The 27103-nt window shown below is 37.8% G+C and overlaps 1 protein-coding gene across 2 annotated transcripts in view; it reads right to left on the bottom strand.

Annotated features, from left to right (window-relative positions):
* The window catches only part of nup160 (nucleoporin 160), a 154566-nt gene that overhangs the window by 66921 nt on the left and 60542 nt on the right, over positions 1–27103 (bottom strand). For both annotated transcript variants that reach the window (XM_056252058.1, XM_056252059.1), the window contains exons 9-15: positions 25428–25512; positions 25265–25333; positions 21336–21419; positions 21091–21261; positions 16561–16660; positions 14975–15137; positions 14767–14891 (exon numbers count right to left, since the gene is read on the bottom strand). In XM_056252058.1, the coding sequence (XP_056108033.1) occupies positions 14767–14891; positions 14975–15137; positions 16561–16660; positions 21091–21261; positions 21336–21419; positions 25265–25333; positions 25428–25512 (797 nt within the window). The remainder of the gene's footprint in view (positions 1–14766; positions 14892–14974; positions 15138–16560; positions 16661–21090; positions 21262–21335; positions 21420–25264; positions 25334–25427; positions 25513–27103) is intronic.

Below are 27103 nucleotides of genomic sequence, written 5' to 3'. Positions count from 1 at the left end.
CTGCTTCTGCTGAATTATTTGAATCCCCACACCCCTCCCTCCACAGCTAATCAATGCTATAGGCTACTTCACCAATAGACCATATCAAATATAAAATAGAGATATGCAACAAGCACGTTTAAACAACGACAAACAATAAAATCAAAACCAGCGTTTCAGTTGTTCATTAGTTCAAGTGGCCTTAATGCATGCACGGCTTTTCAAAATTTCACAAAGCGTTTTGAGATTATTTTGAATGAAATATTGAAGTTTATAATTAAGTGTTTTGGCAGACCACGCCGAGTGGCCCTATGCATTTTTCTAAAGTCGGGTTTTATTCGAACTTTTGCTAACGACAAAAACAGTTTATCTGTCGTCTCTGTCTCCGGGAACTGCGCGTCACAAAAATGAACCGAAAGCCACTTCAGCTCAGTCACTATAAGAAATCGGCTCTGTCTAAAGCCTTTAAATGTCTAAATATTCTGGCTAATAAATGTTATCTGATTATGTAATCCATATGAAAACGAGAGGTACAGAGGATGTACTCAAACATGTAGCCTGTAAGCGCTTCCCAATGAGAAAATGACAAGACAAGGGTGAAAATCTCGCTCTAATTAAATGTAGCAGGCTAAATCGCCCTGAATTAAAATGTAAAAACAGATCAAATAATGCATTTGTCGAAATGTTGCGATATTGTTTCATTTAAGTTCATAATTATTCAATACATGTTATTTAATTTAGCAGCATTACCACGAAGCACCGTGGTTCGATATTTATTTGAATAAAAAATAAAAATAAAAAAACTTAATTCACAAATTGCATGCCTGGTTGAAAGGATCCAAAGATCCCTGTAGACTTTAATATTGAGTTGAACATTTTGTTCATGAAAACAAATTAACATGCGTTTTTTCAGATTATATTTAGTTTTGCTTGGAAAAAGCTGGCCCAAACCAGTTTTATTTCATCAATTACTGAAATAATTAAATATTTAGTAATAAGCTTTTATGACAGAAATATCACTAGGCTACATGTAACTTAAATCATTTAATTCCTTCATTATCAACACTGTCTAGAATAGCGATTTAAGTGTGAATTGTGACTTCTCTTTGTGTTAAATCAGCCTCAGACTCCAATAGCCGGTGGGGGGTTGGAGGGACAGTTCAGTGCTGTATCGAGCGCGCAGGACAATAGGCATAGGTGTTAATGTTCCTCTTTCATATGGAGAGCGAGGGAGACTAAATAAACTTGTTAAAAAGAGATTCAGCGCGAGAGAGGCAAAGAAAAACGCATGTTTTAATTTAATTATGTTGCTTTGGACAATTTTCGTTTTGTAGGCCTACTGTTTTAATTGTTTAATATAGCTGTCATTTCTTTGGCAATACAAATTTAAAATGTCGCAAGAATAAGATTAGCCTAGTGTTTCTTATTTTGCATCGCAAAAGAAATAAACTCTAAACCCGATGCAACCCTGTTTTAAATAAAAAAAACTGTCCCGACACTTTATTTAAACCTTGAAATGTTCGAACTTGGTTTCAAACTTAAGTAATTTTAGTGTTCTTTTACATTACACAATAATTTAGCAGACTAAAGACGTGCTTCTTCATTTTCATTTTCTGATGCAATCGGCTGACAATCTTCCTTCATCAGTTTTTGTCCTTTGTGCAGCGGCTGCGGTTCCAGGAATGTAGCAAATTTATGTTGTAATAATAATTAAACAAAACTCTTGACTTTAAATAAGTAAACAGTTATAAACAGTTAGCTATTTAAGCATCAAGAAGGTTAAACATAAACGCTGTAGGGCAACATCGGTTAACAACATGTATGCTACATTGAGATTCGATCCGAGTCGATTGAAGCTCCTCGAAGCTCGTGTTGTTGCGTTAACCACTGAGCTATCGTCTATACGTCTGTGACTGTTTTTATTGCAATGTTTTACTTTTTCATTATTTATTCAATTTCATTTCAGTAGCCTAATTTCAGTATTGTGATTATGAATTATTTTAACTACGTTTCACTTGTTGAATTCATCTGCTACCACTACCAGCTTTCAAACGCTCTGAATCAGTGCGGTGCGGCAGCAGATTACGCATTAGAGAGAATAAACAAACACTTTTCAGAGTCTATGATTGTAGCGCCTCTTGGCGGTAAAAGGCAGCAAATACACCCCACATTTTACCGCCGCGGTGGAACGGCTGATGTGGGCATTGTCATGGCTTGCCTCGACATTTGCGTTTGAATAGCGCGCGTCCTCCGTGGGCGTGTCAGATTAACGCGTAATGAAGTGTAATGAGCTGGGGAAAAAAAATCTGACAGCACTCTCTTTTCATACAGATTACATAAACTGAGAATATTTGTTTTTTATATAAATTACATCATTAAAAAGAAGAGAATTCAAGCTTCATAAAGAAAAACCTCTCGTGCCTGTATGACAAGTATTTGCAGAGTTAGAGTTAATTTTTCGGACGTGTTTCAGAATGGACTGCACTGACAGAGAGAAGGCAAAACTCGCATCATGTTTATTTTTCTTTATTTGACAAAAAGCACAAAACTTTGTTTTTATTGTGAGTATACAGAAAAATAATAGACAATTAACAGGATCGATTGATGTATAACACTTATATGTACGATCAAAATCAACAGAGTATTTTAAGTCTATTTTTCTGCTATGTGAAAAAAAAACGGCAAAACGCGCGGGCGCGTTTCTGGTCCCCAGAGGGTTAACACGTCTGCCGTCTGGGACAAATCAAGGACAAAAAGACTCGAACAGTTTATCCACAAGCCATTAAATTCCTAAACGCATGAAACACCAACTTCCCATTATCTTCACTGACTGATACCTTTATTGTTGCACAATGCATATTTGCACTTCTTGTAGAGATGCTCCGATCAGCATTTTTGGGGCCGATCATCAAAATCATGATCTGCCGATTGCGATCACTGCCGATCACAGAATGGCAGGGAAATGGGAAACTTTTATCTATAATCTAGCAGACTTTGCACCATTTGTAGAAATGAAACTAACTATGAATTAACTTTATTTGGGGGGGGGGGACCACCAATATAATTATCTTCAATCCGTTGGGAGACTCCCTATTCGTTCCGGTGAAGGAGAACTCAACTCATGTTGCCACTGCCAAGCTCCGCTCTGCTGTTGTGTGCCCGTGCGCCGCGCATGCAGGTGGGAAAAAGTCGCGCAAGTAATTTACGTCACGTGATCGGCTTTTTTGATCGGCGCTTTTGGGGTTCACCGATCAATCTATTTTTAGCCAATATCAGCCGATCATGATCGGCGTCCGATCAATCGGAGCATCCCTAACTTTTGTTCATGTAACGTGTTCATTATAGCAGTGGTTTTCAAACTTTTTCAAGAGGGACCCTTTTTTTTTTTTTACGCGACCCATAGGCTTGTGCGCAGAAAAAAATCATCTCAGCACTTTTTTTAACCACTTTTGATGATGCACGTGCACTTGCTGATCCTTGACGCGATTGCAACGCAAAGTCGATTCTGAAATAATTTGATCAAGCTATAGGCCTACATACAGGACTTTTAACCAATTAATAGCTTATCGTTTGCTGCATGCTTAAAAAAATACAAATACACAAAACATATTCCACAACAAACTCTTTAAATGTAATATTCATTATATACAGAACAGAACAAGAATAACAAAAATAATAACTAAACAAGCCAAAACGAAATAGGCTAATTTAAAGGGAAAGTAAAAGTAAGGGGCATTATGCATAGCCAAACTCTCTCATTAGAATCAAAATATTTTAACATTCGTGATGTATTTGATGGTAAACTATTCTTTATTATAGGCTTTGTAGCAACTTCACTCACGTTGCAATATTGACAGGAAAAAAATCATCCTTTTCACATGCGCAAAAATGTACCGACTATTTAAACAGAGCAGTGTGATTTTTATATTAGGTTGATTATTTTATTATTATTTAAAATCAAACATATTTATAATTCAAATGATAATTCAAATGAGAATAGGGCTGTCAACAAATATTCTAAATTCGAATAGGCCTATATATTCGAATAGTTTTAAACAGAATTTCGAATGTGAAAATTAACATTCGAATGTGGAAAAACACGCCCGCGGTATCAGAGGCGCGGCTGTCTGCTTTGCGAGTGGGCGCTGCCTGAGGGATCAGGGACAGGTCACAAGACTCGCACTAGCACAGCACTGCTGAAAGTTTTTTTTTAATTTCTTATTTATTGCATGAATAAGGTAGGTTAGATACAGCAGTTCCATGCACCCCAGGCTTCAACTGGTTTGATTATTTACCGTTTCATGTCAAGGAAAAGTTCCATGTTTACCACAGCACAGCTCGCTCGGAGCGTTCAATGTCGGTTCTATATACTGTAAAACTTAAATTAATGTTAATATTATTTGTTTCAATCACTGAATGAAGCCTGCTATATTTGGGACAAGAGTCGCGACCTTAAATTGCTTGCACAAAACTCTTGATCAGCACTCAACATTTTTATTGTTGTTGTTCATTTAAACCGTTATGCACAGAGAGCGTGAGGTGAGGGAGAGAGAGAGAGAGAGAGAGAGAGAGAGAGAGAGAGAGAGAGAGAGAGAGAGAGAGAGAGAGAGAGAGAAGAGAGAGAGAGAGAGAGAGAGAGAGAGAGAGAGAGAGAGAGAGAGAGAGAGAGAGAGAGAGAGAGAGAGAGAGAGAGTGCCTGCGACTCGAGTGCGAGCGAGGGTGAGCTCTGCGGTCTTGGCCATTAGTTGATTTAGGCAACTTGTTTTTGTGTAGGTAATACGTTGTCAAATATGTTTAATCTTAAATAAACTACCTATTCAAGTAGTTATGTCTCTTTGTATTAATTTGACCTGTTATTGACGTAATGCGCGTCATTGACAAAATGCACAACCAGATGTTCGAATAGTTCGAATATAGCCTATGTGTTTTTTTAGAGGGATTTTTTTAGAACGTCATTTGAGTAATTTTGACAGCCCTAGGAAGGAACGACGAGTGTTAGTGTGTTGCTGCCGATGGAGCGAACGTGTGTGTGTTGCGGGTGGAGCGAACGAGTGCGTGTTTTGTGTATTAATGAAAAGGGCCTGCTTATTCTGCATAATCTGGTCCCAAGCCGGTTCGCAGGACGAGAGGGCAACACGCATGTCAGGAGAAGCATTCAGTTTGTTTCGTTGTTTCAAAGCTATTATTATTATTAATATTAATTTTATTAGAAAATCTAAATCACTGGCGACCCATTTTTTAATTCTCGCGACCCACCCGAGAGTCGTGACCCAGGTTTTGAAAACCACTGCATTATAGTATATGTTGTGTAAGGGAGACATTCAAAGTAAGAATTTCATTGTGTGGTCAAAACCATGGTGTTTTTATATCTTGAATATTTAATGTATTACTACCAGTGTTTGAAATTTACACCCGCCAATCCGCCAAATGCTGGTAAAAATCAACTGTGGCGGGTAACGCTGTCAAATCACTAGCCAATTTGACGTGTTACGTATTGTTTACTCTCTTTGCTGGGGAAGTTCTTGTAAGCCAAATCTGCGCAGATTTAGCGCAAATACTCAACTCGTGAGTCATCATTATATATTAAATACAGCATATTGCGTAGAATCTGCGCATATCTGGCTTACTTGAACATGCCGTCACTATGCAACAAATAACGTTGAGTGAAAAAATTTCAAACCCTGATTACAACGACAACATTTATTTTTTAACAGAATAAAAATAAAACTTTTGTATAGCATTTATTTCAAACATTGTTTTATTCATATTTTGTTTCTCTTTTTAGTTGATTGAGTATTTTCTTTAGTTCTACATACCATTTCCATACAAACTTGTTTTCATAAAAAATATTATATGTAGTATTTATTAAAACAAATTTAACTATTTTCCAACATTTGCCTCCTGAAATTCATTTCCAGGGGCATTTTTGAACCTTTGTAAGGAAACTTTTTTGACTGTTTAATGCTGCTCAAAGATGTATTTACACAACAATTAGATAATGTAAATAGTCTACAGACTATAAATTAGAAAATTAGAAAACAGGAACTCATTACAGGTTAGGACTATAATATGACAAAAGTCATTATTTTGATTATTGCTCTTGATATTTAATAATGGTAAATGGACTGCATTTATATAGCGCTTTCATAGACCTAATGGCCACCAAAGCACTTTACACATTTTGCCTCACATTCACCCATTCACTCACTCATTCATACACCGACGGCGGTGTCAGCCATACAAGACGCCATCCAGCTCGTCGGGAGCAGCTGGGGTTAGGCGTCTTGCTCATGGACACCTCGACACTTGGTCAGGTGGAACCGAGGACTGAACCACCAACCTTCCGGTTTGTAGACAATCTACATGAACCACTGAGCCATTATGCTCCGAATAATAATTATAAAAATCGATGAATGTATAAAAAAAACTGTGTTTGGGTAAACAGTACATCATATGGCTATAAAGGCAAAAGCTAAGAACCATTTATGTTAACTGATTTTTTTTTAGGTATAATAAAAAAAATCAAGACTTTGCTTATTTTGTTGTCATGAAGAACGATTTTTTTTTTTTTTTTACAAACTTGTCTTTTGGTATTATCCTTTAACCCCCTGGGGTTGGCTATCGCGCCGGCGCGATTGTCTCGCTTTTTTTTCTTATCAGTGTAAAAGAGACTCAAAATACTCGGTTAATTTTGATCTTACATATAAGTGTTGTACATCATTAGATCCTGTTAAGTTTCTATTTTTTTGTGGATACTCACAATAAAAACAAAGTGTTGTGCTTTTCACCAAATAAAGAAAAACAAACATGATGCGAGTTCTGCGTTCTCTCTGTCAGTGAAGTCCATTCTGAAACGCGTCCTAAGATTAACTGTAACTCCGCGATTACTTGTCACACAGGCACGAGAGGTTTTTCTTTATGAAGCTTAAATTCTCTTCTTTTAAATGAAGTAATTTATATAAAAAACAAATATTCTCAGTTTATGCAATCTGTATAAAAAGAGAGTGCTGTCAGTATTTTTTTCCCCAGCTCATTACACTTCATTACGCGTTAATCTGACACGCCCACGGAGGACGCACGCTATTCAAACGCAAATGTTGAGGCAAGCCATGACAATGCCCACATCAGCCGTTCCACCGCGGCGGTAAAATGTGTGGTGTATTTGCTGCCTTTTACCGCTAAGAGGCGCTACAATCATAGACTCTGAAAAGTGTTTGTTTATTCCGGTTTATTCTCTCTAATGCGTAATCTGCTGCCGCACCGCGCTGATTCAGAGCGATTGAAAGCTGGTAGCAGAAGAATTCAACAAGTGAAATGTAGTTAAAATAATTCATAATCACAATACTGAAATTAGGCTACTGAAATGTAATTGAATAAATAATGAAAACATTTCAACATAAAACATTGCAATAAAAACATTTAGGCTACATGAATGAGGCTTTACAACTTTATCAGCGTACAGACGGTAGCTCAGTGATCAACGCAACGACACGAGCTTCGAGGAGCTTCATTTGACCCGAGATCGAATCTCAATGTAGCATACATGTTGTTAACCGATGTTGTCCTACGTTTATATTTTCCCACCTTGATGCTTAAATAGGTAACTGTTTATATCTGTTTACTTATTTAAAGTCAAGAGTTTTGTTTGATTATCATTACAACATAAATTTGCTACATTCCTGTAGAACCGCAGCCGCTGCACAAACGACAAAAACTGATGAAGGAAGATTGTCAGCCGATTGCGTCAGAAAATGAAGAAGCTCGTCTTTAGTCTGCTAAATTATTGTGTAATGTAAAAGAACACAAAAATTACTTATGTTTGAAACCAAGTTCGAACATTTCAAGGTTTAAATAAAGTGTCGGGACAGTTTTTTTTTATTTAAAACAGGGTTGCATCGGTTTAGAGTTTATTTCTTTTGCGATGCAAAATAAGAAACACTAGGCTAATCTTATTCTTGCGACATTTTAAATTCGTATTGCCAAAGAAATTACAGCTAAATTAAACAATTAAAACAGTACAAAACGAAAATTGTCCAAAGAAACATATTTAAATTAAAAACATGCGTTTCTCTTTGCCTCTCTCGCGCTGGATCTCTTTTTAACAAGTTTATTTAGTCTCCCTCGCTCTGATAATACTACTGTATATGTCGCTGCGTGTCAGCCATACAAATCACGAAAAAATTATTTAGCCTTTAATTGTTGCTTCAAAGATACAGCATGCCTTGTTGAATTCACCGTACAATAACTTCAATTGAAATTTTGTGTGAAAAAAAAACTTTAAATAGGCTACAATAAATAAACTACAATATTTATAATATACTAAAACTACTATTATAAATTTATATAAAATATGGGGCCTACATTTGGACACAGATTTATCCTTACAATAATTTTGCCTGCTCATCAGGCTGGCTATCCGACACTCTCCATGTGAAAGAGGAACATTAACACCTTTGTTCAGCAACTGTCCCTCCAACCCCCCACAGGCTATCGGAGTCTGAGGCTGACTTAACACAAAGAGAAGTCGCAATTCAGACTTAAATCGCTATTCTAGACAGTGTTGATAATGAAGGAATTAAATGGAATTACATGTAGCCTAGTGATATTTCTGTCATAAAAGTTTATTACTAAATATTTCATTATTTCAATAATTGATGAAATAAAACTGGTTTGGGGCAGCTTTTTCCAAGCAAAACTAAATATAATCTGAAAAAACGCTTGTTAATTTGTTGTCATGAACAAAATGTTCAACTCAATATTAAATTCTACAGGGATCTTTGGATCCTTACAACCAGGCATGCAATTTGTGAATTAAGTTTTTATTTGATTTTGTATTATTCAAATAAATATCGAAACACGGTGCTTCGTGGTAATGCTGCTAAATTAAATAACATTTATAGAACAATTATGAACTTAAATGAAACAATATCGCAACATTTCGACAAATACATTATTTGATCTGTTTTTACATTTTAATTCAGGGCGATTTAGCCTACATTTAATTAGAGCGAGATTTTCACCCTTGTCTTGTCATTTTCTCATTGGGAAGCGCTTACATTGCATGTTTGAGTAGATCCTCTGTTCCTCTAGTTTTCATATGGATTAGCCTATAATCAGATAACATTTATTAGCCTAAATATTTAGACATTTAAAGGCTTTAGACATAGCCGATTTCTTATCGTGACTGAGCTGAAGTGGCTTTCGGTTCATTTTTGTGACGCGCAGTTCCCGGAGACAGAGACGACAGATAGCCTATACTGTTTTTGTCGTTAGCCTAATATGAATACAAGTTTACAGTTTTGAACGATGTAAGCTACTCTACTCTTATCTGTATGACCAAAAAATTACGGAGTCGCCTACTAAGTTATTTTAGCTGTAATAATGAGAAAAATAAATTAATCTAAATGAACGCGCCGCCGTGTTTGTCGAACACTAACTCACCATGCCAGAATAAAACCCGACTTTAGAAAAATGCATAGGGCCACTCGGCGTGGTGTGCCAAAACACTTAATTATAAACTTCAATATTTCATTCAAAATAATCTCAACACGCTTTGTGAAATTTGAAAAGCCGTGCATGCATTAAGGCCACTGGAACTAATGAACAACTGAAACGCTGGTTTTGATTTTATTGTTTGTCGTTTAAACGTGCCTGTTGCATATCTCTATTTTATATTTGATATTGGTGAAGTAGCCTATAGCATTGATTAGCTGTGGAGGGAGGGGTGTGGGGATTAAAATAATTCAGCAGAAGCAGGGATGTTTAGACCAGAAGGAAATCACAATCCCCCCTGGCAAATCACACTTTACTTAAAACCATGTTTTTAAAAACTCTAGGTTGTAGGGAACAGACCTCTCTGCCATGCGCGCGCACGGTTTGGAGCACAATATCCGTCTCGCATGCACGCTCGCTCTAGATAGATTACGGGATATTTTAACTAATTTGCGGTATAATAACTAGTCGATCACGAGTGGCTCAACAGGTATCTATAGATAAACTATATCCTTCAGGAATTTGACCGACCGGGTTGACACTTCAGCGTGAGAAATCGGGGCTGTGGCATGAGAGCCTGGAATAAAAAAAATAATATATATATAGCCTATATACACTCACCTAAAGGATTATTAGGAACACCTGTTCAATTTCTCATTAATGCAATTATCTAATCAGCCAATCACATGGCAGTTGCTTCACTGCATTTAGGGGTGTGGTCCTGGTCAAGACAATCTCCTGAACTCCAAACTGAATGTCAGAATGGGAAAGAAAGGTTATTTAAGCAATTTTGAGTGTGCCATGGTTGTTGGTGCCAGACGGGCCGGTCTGAGTATTTCGCAATCTGCTCAGTTACTGGGATTTTCACGCACAACCATTTCTAGGGTTTACAAAGAATGGTGTAAAAAAGGGAAAAATATCCAGTATGCGGCAGTCCTGTGGGCGAAAATGCCTTGTTGATGCTAGAGGTCAGAGGAGAATGGGCCGACTGATTCAAGCTGATAGAAGAGCAACTTTGACTGAAATAACCACTCGTTACAACCGAGGTATGCAGCAAAGCATTTGTGAAGCCACAACACGCACAACCTTGAGGCGGATGGGCTACAACAGCAGAAGACCCCACCGGGTACCACTCATCTCCACTACAAATAGGAAAAAGAGGCTATAATTTGCAAGAGCTCACCAAAATTGGACAGTTAAAGACTGGAAAAATGTTGCCTGGTCTGATGAGTCTCGATTTCTGTTGAGACATTCAGATGGTAGAGTCAGAATTTGGCGTAAACAGAATGAGAACATGGATCCATCATGCCTTGTTACCACTGTGCAGGCTGGTGGTGGTGGTGTAATGGTGTGGGGAATGTTTTCTTGGCACACTTTAGGCCCCTTAGTGCCAATTGGGCATCGTTTAAATGCCACGGCCTACCTGAGCATTGTTTCTGACCATGTCCATCCCTTTATGCCCACCATGTTCCCATCCTCTGATGGCTACTTCCAGCAGGATAATGCACCATGTCACAAAGCTCGAATCATTTCAAATTGGTTTCTTGAACGTGACAATGAGTTCACTGTACTAAAATGGCCCCCACAGTCACCAGATCTCAACCCAATAGAGCATCTTTGGGATGTGGTGGAACGGGAGCTTCGTGCCCTGGATGTGCATCCCACAAATCTCCATCAACTGCAAGATGCTATCCTATCAATATGGGCCAACATTTCTAAAGAATGCTTTCAGCACCTTGTTGAATCAATGCCACATAGAATTAAGGCAGTTCTGAAGCGAAAGGGGGTCAAACACAGTATTAGTATGGTGTTCCTAATAATCCTTTAGGTGAGTGTATATAGGCTATATATAATTTATTTTTTTACAGAACTGCTTTTGAAATTACGATTGGTAGCCTATTATTATACAGATGCAAAGTCGTTCTGTTGGATACTATTTTGTTTTTTTTGTATTTTTACTTAGTGTGAAATGGAAATGCATGATAATTGTATTTTATAAATATAAGCAAAAAAAAAAAACTGTATGGTGTAACAGAGTTTTAGAGCTAGACAAATCTCTTTGCAATAATAAATATAAAATTTACAGCAGACCATGTTTGTGCGGGATTTGAACCCGTGTCATCTTGATGATGAACCGTAAGTTCTACCGCTCAGCTATGAATTTTCTCACTGAGAAATACCCAAACGTCTGTTTCTGACATGAGCGAGAAAACGTTTTGTCTTTAGCCTGTGAGAGTGTAGGCCTACTTTAGCCTTTTAAAGTTTTAAAAGATTATATCTTATCTGTATGACCAACAATTTGTTGTAGGCTTATTTGGAAATTACCATAACTTGTAGTATTTCATCCTTAGGCTACTGTTAATAGACATTAGCCCCACTTACGTTTTGCTAAATGTCCCTTTGCGCCACCTGGCGGTCGTTTCGCGAACGACTTTGCAATGCGACTGGTTTATTTTTACCGCGGTGGATGGCTAAAAATGGTATGTGGATGGCTAAAAGGTGTGACTATAAATGTGCTTTTGGCTTTCATTTAAATTTTGATTGTTTGTTTATATATATATATATATATATATATATACACTCACCGGCCACTTTATTAGGTACACCTGTCCAACTGCTCGTTAACACTTAATTTCTAAGCAGCCAATCACATGGCGGCAACTCAGTGCATTTAGGCATGTAGACATGGTCAAGACAATCTCCTGCAGTTCAAACCGAGCATCAGTATGGGGAAGAAAGGTGATTTGAGTGACTTTGAACGTGGCATGATTGTTGGTGCCAGAAGGGCTGGTCTGAGTATTTCAGAAACTGCTAATCTACTGGGATTTTCACGCACAACCATCTCTAGGGTTTACAGAGAATGGTCCGAAAAAGAAAAAACATCCAGTGAGCGGCAGTTCTGTGGGCGGAAATGCCTTGTTGATGCCAGAGGTCAGAGGAGAATGGCCAGACTGGTTCGAGCTGATAGAAGGGCAACAGTGACTGAAATAACCACTCGTTACAACCGAGGTATGCAGCAAAGCATTTGTGAAGCCACAACACGCACAACCTTGAGGCGGATGGGCTACAACAGCAGAAGACTCCACCGGGTACCACTCATCTCCACTACAAATAGGAAAAAGAGGCTACAATTTGCAAGAGCTCACCAAAATTGAACAGTTGAAGACTGGAAAAATGTTGCCTGGTCTGATGAGTCTCGATTTCTGTTGAGACATTCAGATGTTAGAGTCAGAATTTGGCGTAAACAGAATGAGAACATGGAACCATCATGCCTTGTTACCACTGTGCAGGCTGGTGGTGGTGGTGTAATGGTGTGGGGGATGTTTTACTGGCACACTTTAGGCCCCTTAGTGCCAATTGGGCATCGTTTAAATGCCACGGCCTACCTGAGCATTGTTTCTGACCATGTCCATCCCTTTATGGACACCATGTACCGATCCTCTGATGGCTACTTCCACCATGTCACAAAGCTCTAATCATTTCAAATTGGTTTCTTGAACATGACAATGAGTTCACTGTACTAAAATGGCCTCCACAGTCACCAGATCTCAACCCAATAGAGCATCTTTGGGATGTGGTGGAACGGGAGATTCGCATCATGGATGTGCAGCCGACAAATCTGCGGCAACTGTGTGATGCCATCATGTCAATATGGACCAAACTCCCTGAGGAATGCTTCCAGCACCTTGTTGAATCTATGCCACGAAGAATTGAGGCAGTTCTGAAGGCAAAAGGGGGTCCAACCCGTTACTAGCATGGGGTACCTAATAAAGTGGCCGGTGAGTGTATGTGTGTGTGTGTATAAACATTTATTTATTTATATACACTACCGTTCAAAAGTTTGGGGTCGGTACGATTTTAAATACTTTTAAAAGAATTCTCTTCTGCTAACCATGGCTGCGCTTATTTGATTAAAAATACAACAAAAATCAGTTATAGTATTAAATATTATCTCCAGTGTAAATCAGCTGTTTTCTGTGTGAATATATAGTAAAGTGTAATTTATTCCTGTGATCAAAGCTGAATTTTCAGCATCACCAGTGTCAGTGTCTTCAGTGTCAAATGATCCTTCACAAATCAGTATAATATGAGGATTTGATGCTCAAGAAACATTTATTATTATTATCAATGTTGAAACAGTTGTTGGTCTGTCAGTTGTACAGTTTTTTTGTTTGTTTTAGGATTCTTTGATGAATAGGAAGTTCAAAAGACTTTTGTAACATTATAAATGTCTTTACTGTCACTTTCGATCAAATTAATTATTCCTTGATAAATAAAAGTATTGTTTTCTTTCCTCCAAAAAATAAAAATAAAATTCTCACTGACCCCAAACTTTTGAACGGTAGTGTATATATATTGTCCTTGCATTCTTTCTTGTGTGACACCCCTGAATGAAAGGCTCATTAGTATGCAGACTGCTCAGGTGAGAACTGCCTAATTATTCATGAGGGGGTTGGGCCGTTCCGCCCATCCGCATATTGCCTTTGCAAACAAAAAAATGTTTTTCACAATTTAAAACAATCTATTGTTTTATGTGAATGATAAGGCAGAATGATTTTCAGATCAATTTGAAGCAAAAACTCTAGGCGATAACATCCACTAGTCAAAAGTCTTGTGGACAAATATTTAGTATGTTATTTGTAGCCTTATATTATAAACTTTATTTTTTAGTTTTTTCAATAACCACACATAAACAATATTCTCTCAAAAATACAAACATGTACATACATGTTGCTCACATATTATGGTAGCCCTGTGTGTGCTATATAGAGTGTAATTTCACCTGTGCCATTAATATGTTTATAAGCAACTGAAAAAAGCACAAATGTCAGAGCATGCCAAAACATCTCAAGGACCCCGAAAACACCTCAGACCCCAGAGGGTTAAAGGCCTTCCTTCACTATGTTTTCAATGACTTTCGCATATTACTTTTGACTATGAATTTAAAAGGATAGTTCACCCAAAAAAAAACATTGTCTTCATTTAATTGCCCTCATGTTGATCCAAAACTATATGACTTTCTTTCATCTTTGGAATCCAAAATATATCTATTTTTCCTAAATACCTTCTTTTGTGTTCCACAGAAAAAAAGAAATCCATACAGTTTGGAAAGACATGAAAGTGGGTAAATGTATAAGTAAGTTATACATGTTTGCAATGACACAAGTCAAGTAAATGACAGAATTAGAAATACGTCCTTCAATGACAATTTTTTTGGGGCAAAGTATTCTTTTAAAAATCTCAGACAACAAGATATTTACCACAGAACCCTTAAAAAGGAGTATTTAATGGTACCAGTAGGTCTGGTGTCCGTCTCTGCATCAGCTTCAAGGTCCAGTTCTCGGAGCAGTGTGTTCATGGCAACAATGGGGTTAAAGATGTCTTGCAGTTTGTTTTCAATATCCTGAATCACATTCACCCTGAAGAGAACATTTCACTTTAGACATCAAACTGATCAATTACTAATGTGATTGCATTAAATCAGTGATACAAGCATACTGACTCGCTGGCCAGAAGACCGTCCAGTATTTTCTCTGACACTTTCTCTGGAGACAGTAGGTCATCGAGAGCTTTCTCCATCTCATAGGCCAAGTCCTCTGGAAGAGACTCGTTCACCAGGCGCAGACACTGAACCAGCTGCAGGACGTCACGGCTCACATCCAAGTCTAATAAAAGGCATGTGATCGGATGAAGACAAAAAAAAAAGAAGGAAACCCTGACACCCAAACCGCCACATTTGAATTTAGCAGGTGATCATGTGGTGCACTGAAACTTCTAATGACACCGGTGTGATTGTGTGCGTCAAAGGGTTATGTGGCAACGAAATGAGGCACTGAAATCTGCGTTCTGATTCGGTCCGGTACATACTGGTCATATAGGTACTCTGTACCCAACCCTAATTATAGGCGCCTCAAACAGACTTTCAGAATAGCATTTACTGTGAATCGAAACTGCTGTGCTTTACTCTGAAAAATGCAGCGCGTCAGACTATGTATTTATATAATTACATCACAACCGTTGCGATTTGATGATGGCACTGAGCCATCTCACATTCTCACAACCATGCATTGTCAAAATTCATTAATAAGTTACCGGGCAATGGTAGCCTGGATGCCAGCCCGAACCCCGCCCACAACATTTTTTGGGTCGGGAAGTTCGGTCTGGACTCGATCCGTTGAGGAGTAATTATGATCGGTTCAGAATTAGTCGGGCCAATCAAATTGCCAGGGCGGGCTTTATACGATGATGGACAGATGATCTGCAGTTACGTAATCATCGTGTTATCAAAGAGCGCTTGGGTTGAACTGGTTTCCCTCAGAGATGACTGCAGCTGGAGAATTGAGATGTATAGCTTCCGCTATCGCGTCTGTTGTAAAAGAAATCGACAGCGCATTAATTTTAAAAGACGAACAGAGAACTGCAATCAAGGCATTTGTCGATCAGAAAGATGTGTTTGCCGTCCTTCCTACGGGACTCGGCAAAAGTTTAATTTATCAGCTGGCTCTGATGGTCGCTAAGAAGATGGGACGCAATAAAAACCCTGTGGTCGTTGTGGTTTCTCCTTTGGTCGCACTCATGGAGGACCAAGTAAAAGAAGCAACACTCATTATTTTACTACTTCTTCCAGCGTGCGTGTAGTTGAGTTCTGTTGACAATTTGCGTAGCTCATAAAAAAACACTTACTGCGTTGCTCTGATTGGTTGTAGGTCTATCCAATTGAGTGCAGAGTTTTTTTTTTTTTCCTGGTTCGGTTAAGACACGCCTCATAATCAAAGCCCTATGGAGCAGTTTCAGACTCACATTCTGACTAGAATATGAGTATGACGAAGTCAGGCTAGGGCAATGGCGATTTTTACTAGCATTTTGCGCTTTGAACCCTAGCTAACATGCTAAGGGTGTCCCGCAGATAATGCAGCAAACTCGTGCAGTAATATCAGAAGCAATCCGTGCTTGAAATACTGTACATGTATTAGAAAACGTTTTAGAATTACAGTTTATTTAGTAATTGTTAAGAGCCATTTCGCGATTTTATTCATCATTCAGTAACGACGACTTCATGAAACAGTTTCTCAAACACTGCCCTCTTACCCTCAGCAATTGGAGTCTCCTCTTCAGAAATCAGGTATTCATCCGAGGAGAGGTAAAGATGGTCGACTGCAAAGCAGGGTAACAGGAAAGACACAAAGCCCTGGAAAAGAAGAGTGAAAAGATTAGCGATCAACCAATATATATCGGCAATGCCGATATCTGACAGCAGTGTTTCCGCTACATTCATTCTGCCGTGGCGGGCCGCCACACCTAAAATCATCCCGCCACGGCTGCAGCTTCTCAGTGAGCTCTGATATTGTGTATAGGCTACTATTGTGTTATTGTAAAGCTAAAGGCATAAAAAAAATATTGTAAAGCACCATAAAGTTTTCGCACTATATTCCAACACTTCTAAAGTCATTCAATAGCATAATGTGAGGTAAAAATGAATATTTAAGTCTTTAAGTTAAGGTTAATGGAAACTCATCTCTCCTCAGTCATTCTCCATTCAGCATTAAAACAGCGCGTCGCGTTCGGTTACGACAGTAACACGACGACAGTCTCTTCTAGATCAATGTTCCCATTATTATTCTTTATTTGTAGATAAAGGTCTATGGTTTGCACTTTGCATAAAATGACTTTATCTTGCTGGAGTTTATAGCGCTTTCTAAATCATATTCCTTTCTCCCGGGTGTCTATTAGATTACAGCACTGGAGTAGAGAGCGCTATGAATTGTTCTTCATGCACACTGTAACTGAAATTTAAAACTGTTAAAAGAAAAGGCTCAAACTGTTGCATAGATATAATACATTAAGCATAGATGGATATAATCTTTTCGCTTTGTGCTTTGAACTTTTCAATGCGAAGCGCTGTGCGCTGTGACTTCGCGTTGCTTCAAGTGCATCATTCTGCGCACGCGATGCACATAATCGCTTTGCCACTCTAATTGGAGACTTTTATATTATAATACTTAGGGGAGGTTTAAACACCTGGGGCAAGGGGGCGTGGCCAATGGGAATATCACTCATGGGCCACGCCCCCTGGGGAAATGGGCCTGCCACCACAGCTGGAAAAAACCCTAGAGGAAACTGGACAGTTTTTAATTATTGGTCTGTTTGACCGATAAAGCCCCAAATATACTCACAGCGAAGTTCTTTTTTCGTTTAGGGGTAAAACGAAGTTCGAAATACATGACCAGCGATATACTGTTAACGAACATCTGATGCCGCCCACACTGCTGAGAGCAGCATTTGGATGAATATGTAAATATGTGCTGCGCGCTTTCATCTCAATAAGAAAATAAACAAAATTGAGAAAACAAAAAGCATTTTTTGATAAAGAATCTGATTATAGCAACGTGGATATCTTTGCACAAGTTCTGCAATTCGGCACTCTAGTAAAGTCACGTCACATTTATTTATATAGCACTATATAAAATAGATTGCTTAAAATCAAGCAGCTTTACCGTATTAAGGCGAGACACTACAGGTGAATAGGGTATTTTTTTTAACTAGCAGATATCACCATGAAACTTTCCCAGTTGATTACCTACATTAAGATGAGAAAAAAATGTATTACAAGTTTTCTGTAATTTAATGTTTAAATATGCAAATTAGGCATTGTCTAATTAAATATGCACAAATTTGCATATATTTCAAAAAATGAAATCTGAGTATTGGATAAAGCCAGGTTCAAAATTATTTTTTCATTGTGTTCACATATTAGATGGGAAAAAAATTACAGAGGGATTTATGGATATCTACTTTTGTTATCCTGTAAATCAGAATATACTGTCAATAGCCTTAAAAAAATGATTTTTGCCATGTTTTTTGGAATAAAATGTTATATAAATCAGGCTAGGAATAATATATTTACAAATCCCTCTGTAAATGTCTTCATAATATAACTAGGTACAAGACTGGAAAGTTTGGTGTATATAGGTGCTACCGAAGTGGAGATTTCGGACTTTGAGTATGAGAGAAAGGTCATTTTGAGAAAACGGGCTTTAAAGATTTAGCATCAGCCAATGAGATTGCGCATTTGCGCCCTTTTACTTTCACGATTGGTTGCTGATAAAAAGGAAATGACCATATTTGGATTCGACAACATTGTACAGGAGAGAGAGAGCTTTCTAACAGTGTGTGTGATGACAGGGTGCAGATCGCGATAGCGGAGCAACGGATGATTTACAACGCCAACTTTTGATGAATTTATGAGAAATCTACAGACGCAAACAGACAAAGTGTAGTAAAATAAAGACCTAAATGTGTATTTCAGACTTTTTTTCACCACAAGTCTGAAAGAAGACATGTTTTAAGACAAATATCCTGAAATCTCAAAATTGACCAGTGAAAAAAAAACGAAGTTTTTGCCTGCCGTGTCTCGCCTTAAACACGAAAAACAGTGTCAGTGTCTCGTTTCATCATTTTCTACTTTAAAGCAGCTCTCCAGTGTGTTCATGTTTTCACGCACGGACGTCTGACCTGATATTGTGTCGCCGGCGTGGAAGTATTTTGGATTTCCAGTGATGTGAACATGTTGAGAACGTTCACGCTTCAAAAAAGCCAGTTTGCAAGCTCTGCTATGTGTGTGGTATCATATTCTTCCACTGGCAGCACGACTAACATGACAGGGCATCTCCGCAGGTACCACAAAAACATAGATTTATCTGTTAAACCAACAACTGTTTGTTTGTTTTGTTGTGAACTTGAATGTCATCTGTGAAGACTGCAGTACAAAAGAGAAACTAGATGGCAGGTTATTTTGCTTAAGTTTACAATTGACTGAAGTTATTGTTACATTATGTTGTTAATAAATGTTTTAAATTTGACAATGTAGTGCGGTACATTGCGAACAAAGGTAAGATATTATATTGCATAAAAGTCTAAAATGGATTTATTGCATTTAAACAAGTCTCTAAATATCTAAAAGATGTCATTTCATATTCCAGCTATTAGAGCTTCTGAATTGTACGTTGTCTCAGCCCGTATAAATAAGTGTTTATTCTGCATGTCTCTGGACTTACGAATGTTGTGCTCATCATTCAGGAGATTTTTGATGCCACTTGAGGCATGCGAGAGAACTTTTAATCCTAGAAACTTGATGTACTATACACAATTAGTAACTCAAATTAATGTCATTCAATGCGTACTGTAGCGTGACCTGGTCTTTAAAGGGATAGTTTGGCCAAAAATGATATTTAACACATGCATTACTCACCCTCAAGCCGTTCGAGATGCATATGTCAATCTTGTTTCAGACGAACACATTTTCAGTTATTTTAGAAAATGTCTTAGACCCTTCAGTGGATATAATATGAAGCAATGGGGTCCACCTCCTTCAAGTCCCAAAATGTGCATACATCCTTCACAAAAGTAATCCATCCGGCTCCAGGGGGATAAACGAAGGCCTTCTGAGGGTAATCCGTGCGGTTTTGTCGTAAAAATATACACATTTAAAACTTTATAAATGAAAATATCTGACTTCCGGCAACGATCGACGCGCGTTCACGGGTGATGGAAGTCGGCGTACGAGTAGGACGCAGCGTAGGAACCGTCGTGACGTAGAACGAACGTGCCAGCGCAGCCAGAGAGCAGAGCAAAACAAAACACTTCCATCACCCGTGAACGCGCATCGATCGTTGCCGGAAGTCAGATATTTTCATTTATAAAGTTTTAAATATGTATATTTTTATGACAAAACCGCACGGATTACCCTCAGAAGGCCTTCGTTTATCCCCCTGGAGCCGGATGGATTACTTTTGTGAAGGATGTATGCACATTTTGGGACTTGAAGGAGGTGGACCCCATTGCTTCACATTATATCCACTGAAGGGTCTAAGACATTTTCTAAAATAACTGAAAATGTGTTCGTCTGAAACAAGATTGACATATGCATCTCGAACGGCTTGAGGGTGAGTAATGCATGTGTTAAATATCATTTTTGGCCGAACTATCCCTTTAAGTGAGAAAATGTGATTCCCATGCACAGACTTAACAGACTACTAAATGCACTGCTGGTTGCAGTGCTTAATTAATTAAGTTTCAATATGTTCTAAGATTAGTGGGATTATTAGTATAGAGGTAAATAGAACAGTTCCCAAAAAACAAAAATGAAAGTAATATTTCTGCATTTTAATGTCAGACAGAGCATTAAAAATAATTGAAGTAAGTTTTGTAAGCACCAGTCAGGGAGTGTCCTGCCCAGGCTGGAGATTCTCATGAAATCCATTCAAATACAAATTATTGCTTTAAATAAACGATTAGGTTACATTGGATTTATGAATCTCATAATTTTACAATTCTGATCAATACTCAGCCAGAGTATGGTGTACAGAGTAAAGGAATTGCAAGCATGGCCTGAAGGAGGCTTCAGAAAAAAAGTCGCTGTTGGTTGAGGCAATGTTTCTATATCAGGCTGATCAGGAAATCAAACAGCCATCTATAAATGAAGCATTCAAATTAAGAAAAGCGATGTGTACTAAAGCAGCAAATAGGGACAATTTTGATTTCATTTGACCTACGCACACACACACACACACACATTCTTACTTCACTTCAACAAAATGAAGTGAGGTTGAGATCTGGTACCTTCTTGAGGACGCAGACCATGGCTGTGGAAGGGCTCACATGCAGGGCGAGTGGCGTGGACAGAACGTCCTGGTACTGTACGCAACATGCGTAAAACTTCGACCAGAACTCCACCTGCAGCAAGCGGTAGTCTTCCTGACAGAACTCGTACTCGGTCACACTGGACTGAAGCTGAGCACAATGTTTAATTAAAATTTTGGTGGTAACAAAAGAAAGGAACACAGGGGAAAACAGCGCCACCTTACCTCATTTTCCACTGCGACAGTGACCTCTTTCTTCAGATCCTCCCATGATAAGTCAGAATATCGCTCTGTACCTCGCTTGTAAATCTGGCAGAAAAGAATCAACTCTTAATAAATACAAGTATAAACATCAGTTTTTCTGTTCACATGGTGGAATGGAGGTTTGTATCAGCATGTAAGTTGCTGCTTGTTGTGGAGTGATCAGATGAAAATGAGGCTCAGGCACCAACATTTGAGTGAGCTGTGCTCTCTGATGTGTCGGTTGTGGTTAAAAACGGTACAATAACTTTTCCTTTAATGCAAACTGCTTATTTATTCATTTAACTCCCAGAACAGTATTTGAGGACCTTGATTTTTCTGATATTTGCTGTTTAAAGGAGATGGCCTCTGGGAACTTTAATTGCAGGGGTGATATAAAAAAAACTTTTTTCCCTGGCACAGATGAGTAAGGGCAAGTTTATCCTCCGCTAATTTCTGACACAAAGTGATGAGTTGTCATATTTTTGTCATTATTTTTTGAGAATGCAAGACACACACAAACACATGCCTATCTTCATAATTCTAGTTTTGACTTCTAAAGTTTTTTGAATTCGACCCAAATCCTAAATTTCACTTGCACTGCAATATATTTTATTCATCATGATTAAAATTAAGAAACCCCTAGAAAACAGTAAAAAAAAAATAAAAAAAAAATAGATGTGTACATTTAGGATTGTTCTACTTAATTTATTATTCCAATATCCAAAAATGATACTTGATAAAAAGAAAAGAAAAAAGGGCTTTTATTTGTGACGTGCTGTCTTTGCATTTGAACATTGCACATTTTAAACAGGACGCTGAATAAACGTTAGCCAATACAAACATACTTATAGAAAACAGTTGACAATGAATAGACAGGAGTCCTGTCACAGGACCGATAATAGCAAAACGAATCACTTATTCTAAAAAGAATGTCAAGTGTATAAGTTAGACGAATCTGACATAGGGCTGTGTTAATAGTAGCTAAAACGTCCGTCATTTAACGAATTTTAAAAACACGGATGGATAATAAAAAATGCTTTCTGACATTTTGACAGGGAAAATAAACAACCAAGAACAAAATTTAAACTTAGACCGTCAATTTTAATTAGGCTATCTTCTCCTTCTGTGCGTGGTCTGTGTTTGTGAGAGAGAGAGAGAGAGCAGCACTGATTCAACGGTACTTTTTAATCCATAAGTAACTAACGTGCTAGTTTTCATACAAAATTATTATGTAACATTAGGTACTTTAGTTATTATTAACACAATAACGTAACACATGCAGGCTACGTTTCTCAACACTGAGAATGAATAAATAAATGCCTGTTTGCAGACTCGCGCTGATCAGTAATCCACAAATCACAGCACTTTCATAATCACTAAGCCATAGCGATTTTAATTTTATTTAGATTTATTGTTCATCAACACTTAAGCATTTTATAATTTGCATGGCTGTATGTCTTATCGGAGTGACCATGAATGAAGGAGTATTTTAAAATAATCCATGCGATCACTCCTGTGTGATAATCGAATCCAGATTATATACAATATTTCAACTTTCCACATCCACCCCAGCCCGTTTACCTTCAGGAGTCAGAAGTATCGTGACTACTGTCCTCGCTTATGAACTCAGTCAGACGGCGCGCTGCGGGAGTGGAAGCGTGATCGAGCGTGATTCTTTATTGCTGTCGATTTTCAGTCTCTTTTTAATGATAGGCCTTACGCATCTGTCAATCATTCCCGCTTGCTATTTGGGGAATGAACTAGAGTCCGAGCGATTTATCGGTGGGCCGATATTAACTGCCGATATTAGGCATTTTCCTAACTATCGGTAACGGCATTTATAATGGCCGATAAATGAATATAAAAAAAATGCGGGTGCGGTGATTCATGTAAGGGTGGCGCTGCCAAAAAAGCACATAAAAGCTGTCACAAAGAACTGGCAAAAGTAATGATTGTGAATACATCAAATATAGCAAGGAGACATTTTAATTGTTTATTAATAAACAAGTGTTTTCAGTCAGTGTCGCTGCAAAGTTGACAACGCTGACTCGCGATCTTCAGTGAACACGCCAAAGAGAAATGCACATTTCATACGGATTACAGCAGACAGAGAGCAGTCTGTCTTTCGTTTTGAATTGTTCTGTTTAAAAGTAGACATTTCAATATTATTGAAATGTCTACTTTAGATATATTTGTCAGATCTATACGCTGAGTATCGGTTCATTTATGAGACGAGTTGCAGTTCACGCGCCGGCGCCTCCGTGTCGAGATTATCTATTGTCCGCTATATTTACTTCTTATTTATTAAATCCAGGCAATTGGTTGATGAAACATTGATTAAAATTTAGATTCAATTAATACAAAACGAAATTCACTTTAATGGGAGGCTTTGTGCTTTCTGTTTGAGGTCTATGCGAAAGTTTTAAAGCACTTCAGAGCTTGTCAGTCCGTAACATTGTTTTTTCCTCGTAAATGCGAACACGAAAAATAAAATAAAATGAGTATTTTAGGTTATGTTGAGAGCCAACCCTTCTTCATCCGGAGGGTAGTAGCCTATTCCTTTTGATTTGCGCAGTGTAATTCACAGAATTGATTTCTCTGCTACCAGCCTCTGTCACGTATTGTGTGAGCTTGTGATGACTAGGGAAAGCGTGCAGCTGAGAAGTCCTGATTATATTGTCTGCTATATTTACTACTTATTGGTTGATGAAACATTGATTAAAATGTGTTGCGCGAGCGACAAATCTCCGACAGTAAACTGATGCCCCATTCTGCTTTGTAAGGGGCGCTTTTTCGCGTCTCGGGTAAACAGCTGTTGCGACGAGAGCAATAACGGCCGCGTCCGGTGTAGACAGTGTTGAAGCTCATTCTGCCTATAACGCTACGTTACACAAGCAATAATTTATATAAGTATAACACTATGTTTCACGTTTAGTAGTGTACATATGTAATTAAAAACGTTTTCATTATGATATTATTAATTTTACTTTAGTAAAAAGATCTGAGTTCTTCCTCCACTGGTAGAGATAGAGGAATTAAGACTAAAAATAGAAGATAATAAGGTTTTGTCAGTGACACTTTTGATACATTTATTGATACAAGTTATGTTTTATATAACGTGACTAAATTAAAAGAAAGTTGTTAGTGAAGATTATGCAACAGTATTTATAATATAATATAATATAACATGCAATGCAAACTAGTTTGGTTACAGCTCAAATGTATCATTCTCATTCTATCATTCACCCTGTCTCCATTACATATCTGTCACACAAGTGTTTGATCACCACATTTGAGTGATCATTGCAAAACGTTTATATATTTATTCTGTTTACTGTGTATTCTATGTACCCATCAAAAGTTTGTACACACCAATAGGAAAGTGTGTCCAAACTTTTGACTGGTACTGTACTATAATACACATACATAATATTGCTACTGTATTATAATATACACATAAATAATATCGGCCGATATATCGGTATCTGGCTTTTTTTAATCGGTATCGGCCCCAAAAATCCATATCGGTCGGGCTCTAGAATGAACCAAGCGCTATGATTGGTCGAACTCCGCTTCTTTTGCTGTTGCTTGATTTGAGGCGCACAGAGGTGTCACCAGGTTTTTGCGTAGTTTAGAGTGACAAATCGTATCAGCGTACTTTGAGGTCAAAATGCGTACAGGTTGGCAGGTCTGCGGCTGAAGTAGGCTTACTGGTGTGGTTTAGTGAAAGCGCCTCTTGGTATCTTGGGAATTGTCAGATCCGCAAACACGAACCTGACTTTTTTTTTTACCGCAGACACGTCTGTACGCCGGAAATCCGGCGTGGCGCCAGAGCGCTATCAGGCCTGTAATTGAATACCCCTTGCTCTACGACCCATTAAGAGTGAATGAAAGTAAATTGAGATTTGTACCTGTAGAGCTTTAATGATGGCTGAGGCTGTGAAGCGCAGTGGTGAAAAAAGTACATCAAGATAGATTTCCTGTTTAAAAACAACAATGTGTTAGGGAACTCAAAAATGGTACAATATATGACACACCAGTTTCAGCGTTCACATTAGAACCAGATTCACTTACCCGTGGGTCTTGGTCTTCACCAATCTGAACTTCCTCCTCTGGTGATGGCTGGACAAACACCTGGTTCCACATCCCTGTTGTGTTACTACATTTTAAAACATAAGTAGCAAAGTCAGACAAAGGCAGCAAATATATATTTATATATATATTCTGGGGGACTTGCATTTTTTTCTTTAAAGACTTTCTTTAATTGAACTACTCTCATCTCTATGAAACAAACCACTTTAATAATTAAATATTGTATAAATGTATAAAACTTTGCACAGATAACAAGCTTTCAGATTTATAAAAGCATAGATAGCATTGTGCTAGCCTGCACAAAAATCCATTTATAACCCACTGAGCGAAAAACTGTCCGTACAAAATACCTAGTCAATACCAACAGTTCGCGAACCAACTTCATATACAGAACACGCAAGTATCACACTTTATATTTTATGAATTTTTGCAAATTGCCTTTATGAATGTGCTTGTTAGCACGTTGTACATCTAATGTGGTTAAAGTTACAATTGTCTCTGACTGCATTTATGGACCAGAGCTAAGCTGTTATTTTTAACCCGAAAATGCTCAACGTCAACATATAATTCATACAGGCACATTTATTATGCACACTACAGTCAGGTTATTGAATTTTTACATTGTGTATGTTTTCTGTAAAGATAAGAGACTTGTACTAGGAGGGGAATGTTTATTTGCATTAGCCAGCACATCCACACATATCAGTAATACAAAGTATTGGGCGATATGCCGATTGCCGAGATTATCGTATATCAACGATGTCTCGCTAGTATTTCCAGTCGATAATCGTCAATATCAGGAAAAAATGACAAATATATTTCTTATAGTAGCCCCATACCATACACATTTATTCACATGCAATAACATGAATTAAATATTTTCTATAGGCTAGTAGTTAGTAGGGTTAGGAGTAGAAAATCGATTCTTCTTGATAGCATTCTTTTAGCGCAAGACGCGAGAGGACACTTCTGCAGGCGCACTGTTTTTCTGTGCTGTGCACACATTCAAAGTGCGCAAAGAGAGCGGCCTCTCACATAGTGCAAGGAAAAATACACACACAATTGTCAAAATATCCCGTAAACAGTCGGTTTTGTCTTAAATGGTTGAGAAAGAAAAACAGTATGCCAATTGAATCCGTGCATTGACAGACTATAGTCGCTGCCACCATTAATGTTGATCAAAGAACAAAAGAAAAAGAAAATCACTCACTAAACTATTGTAACTTTAATTAGTCTAATTGTATTTGCCTGTTGTTCGGCGCTGACTGCTCTAACGGCAACAGGTGTCGGTGTGTGCGACTTTGAGATGCGTTCCCTGTCAAACGTCATTTATCCTTATATTTGTAATTGTGTTAAATATTTTTTGTGGATTTCTTGAGCTTTATATGATATTTTTTTATTCCTAAGTTACATTACTATTCGTTTTTATACAATTTATTTTGTTCTGCAGACGAAAAAACTACTATCCTGTTATTTCGGAATAGCAGAGATATCTCCAATTTTAAAAATAATATTATCAGGTAGGCCTATTTTATTTTGGTCTGGAGTCTAATAAAAGTTAATCAGAAAAAAAAAATAGTAGAAGTAACTGCACCCGTTTCTGAATATTAATTTAAATGTTGCACATAATAAATAGGCCTAATCAAAAATCACAAACA

This window comes from Rhinichthys klamathensis, unplaced genomic scaffold, assembly GCF_029890125.1.
Source record: "Rhinichthys klamathensis goyatoka isolate OS25496 unplaced genomic scaffold, OSU_Roscu_1.1 h1tg000092l_1, whole genome shotgun sequence".
Lineage (NCBI taxonomy): Eukaryota > Metazoa > Chordata > Actinopteri > Cypriniformes > Leuciscidae > Rhinichthys > Rhinichthys klamathensis.
Note: the sequence above shows the minus strand (reverse complement) of the source record. Positions and strands in the feature narration are given on the sequence as shown.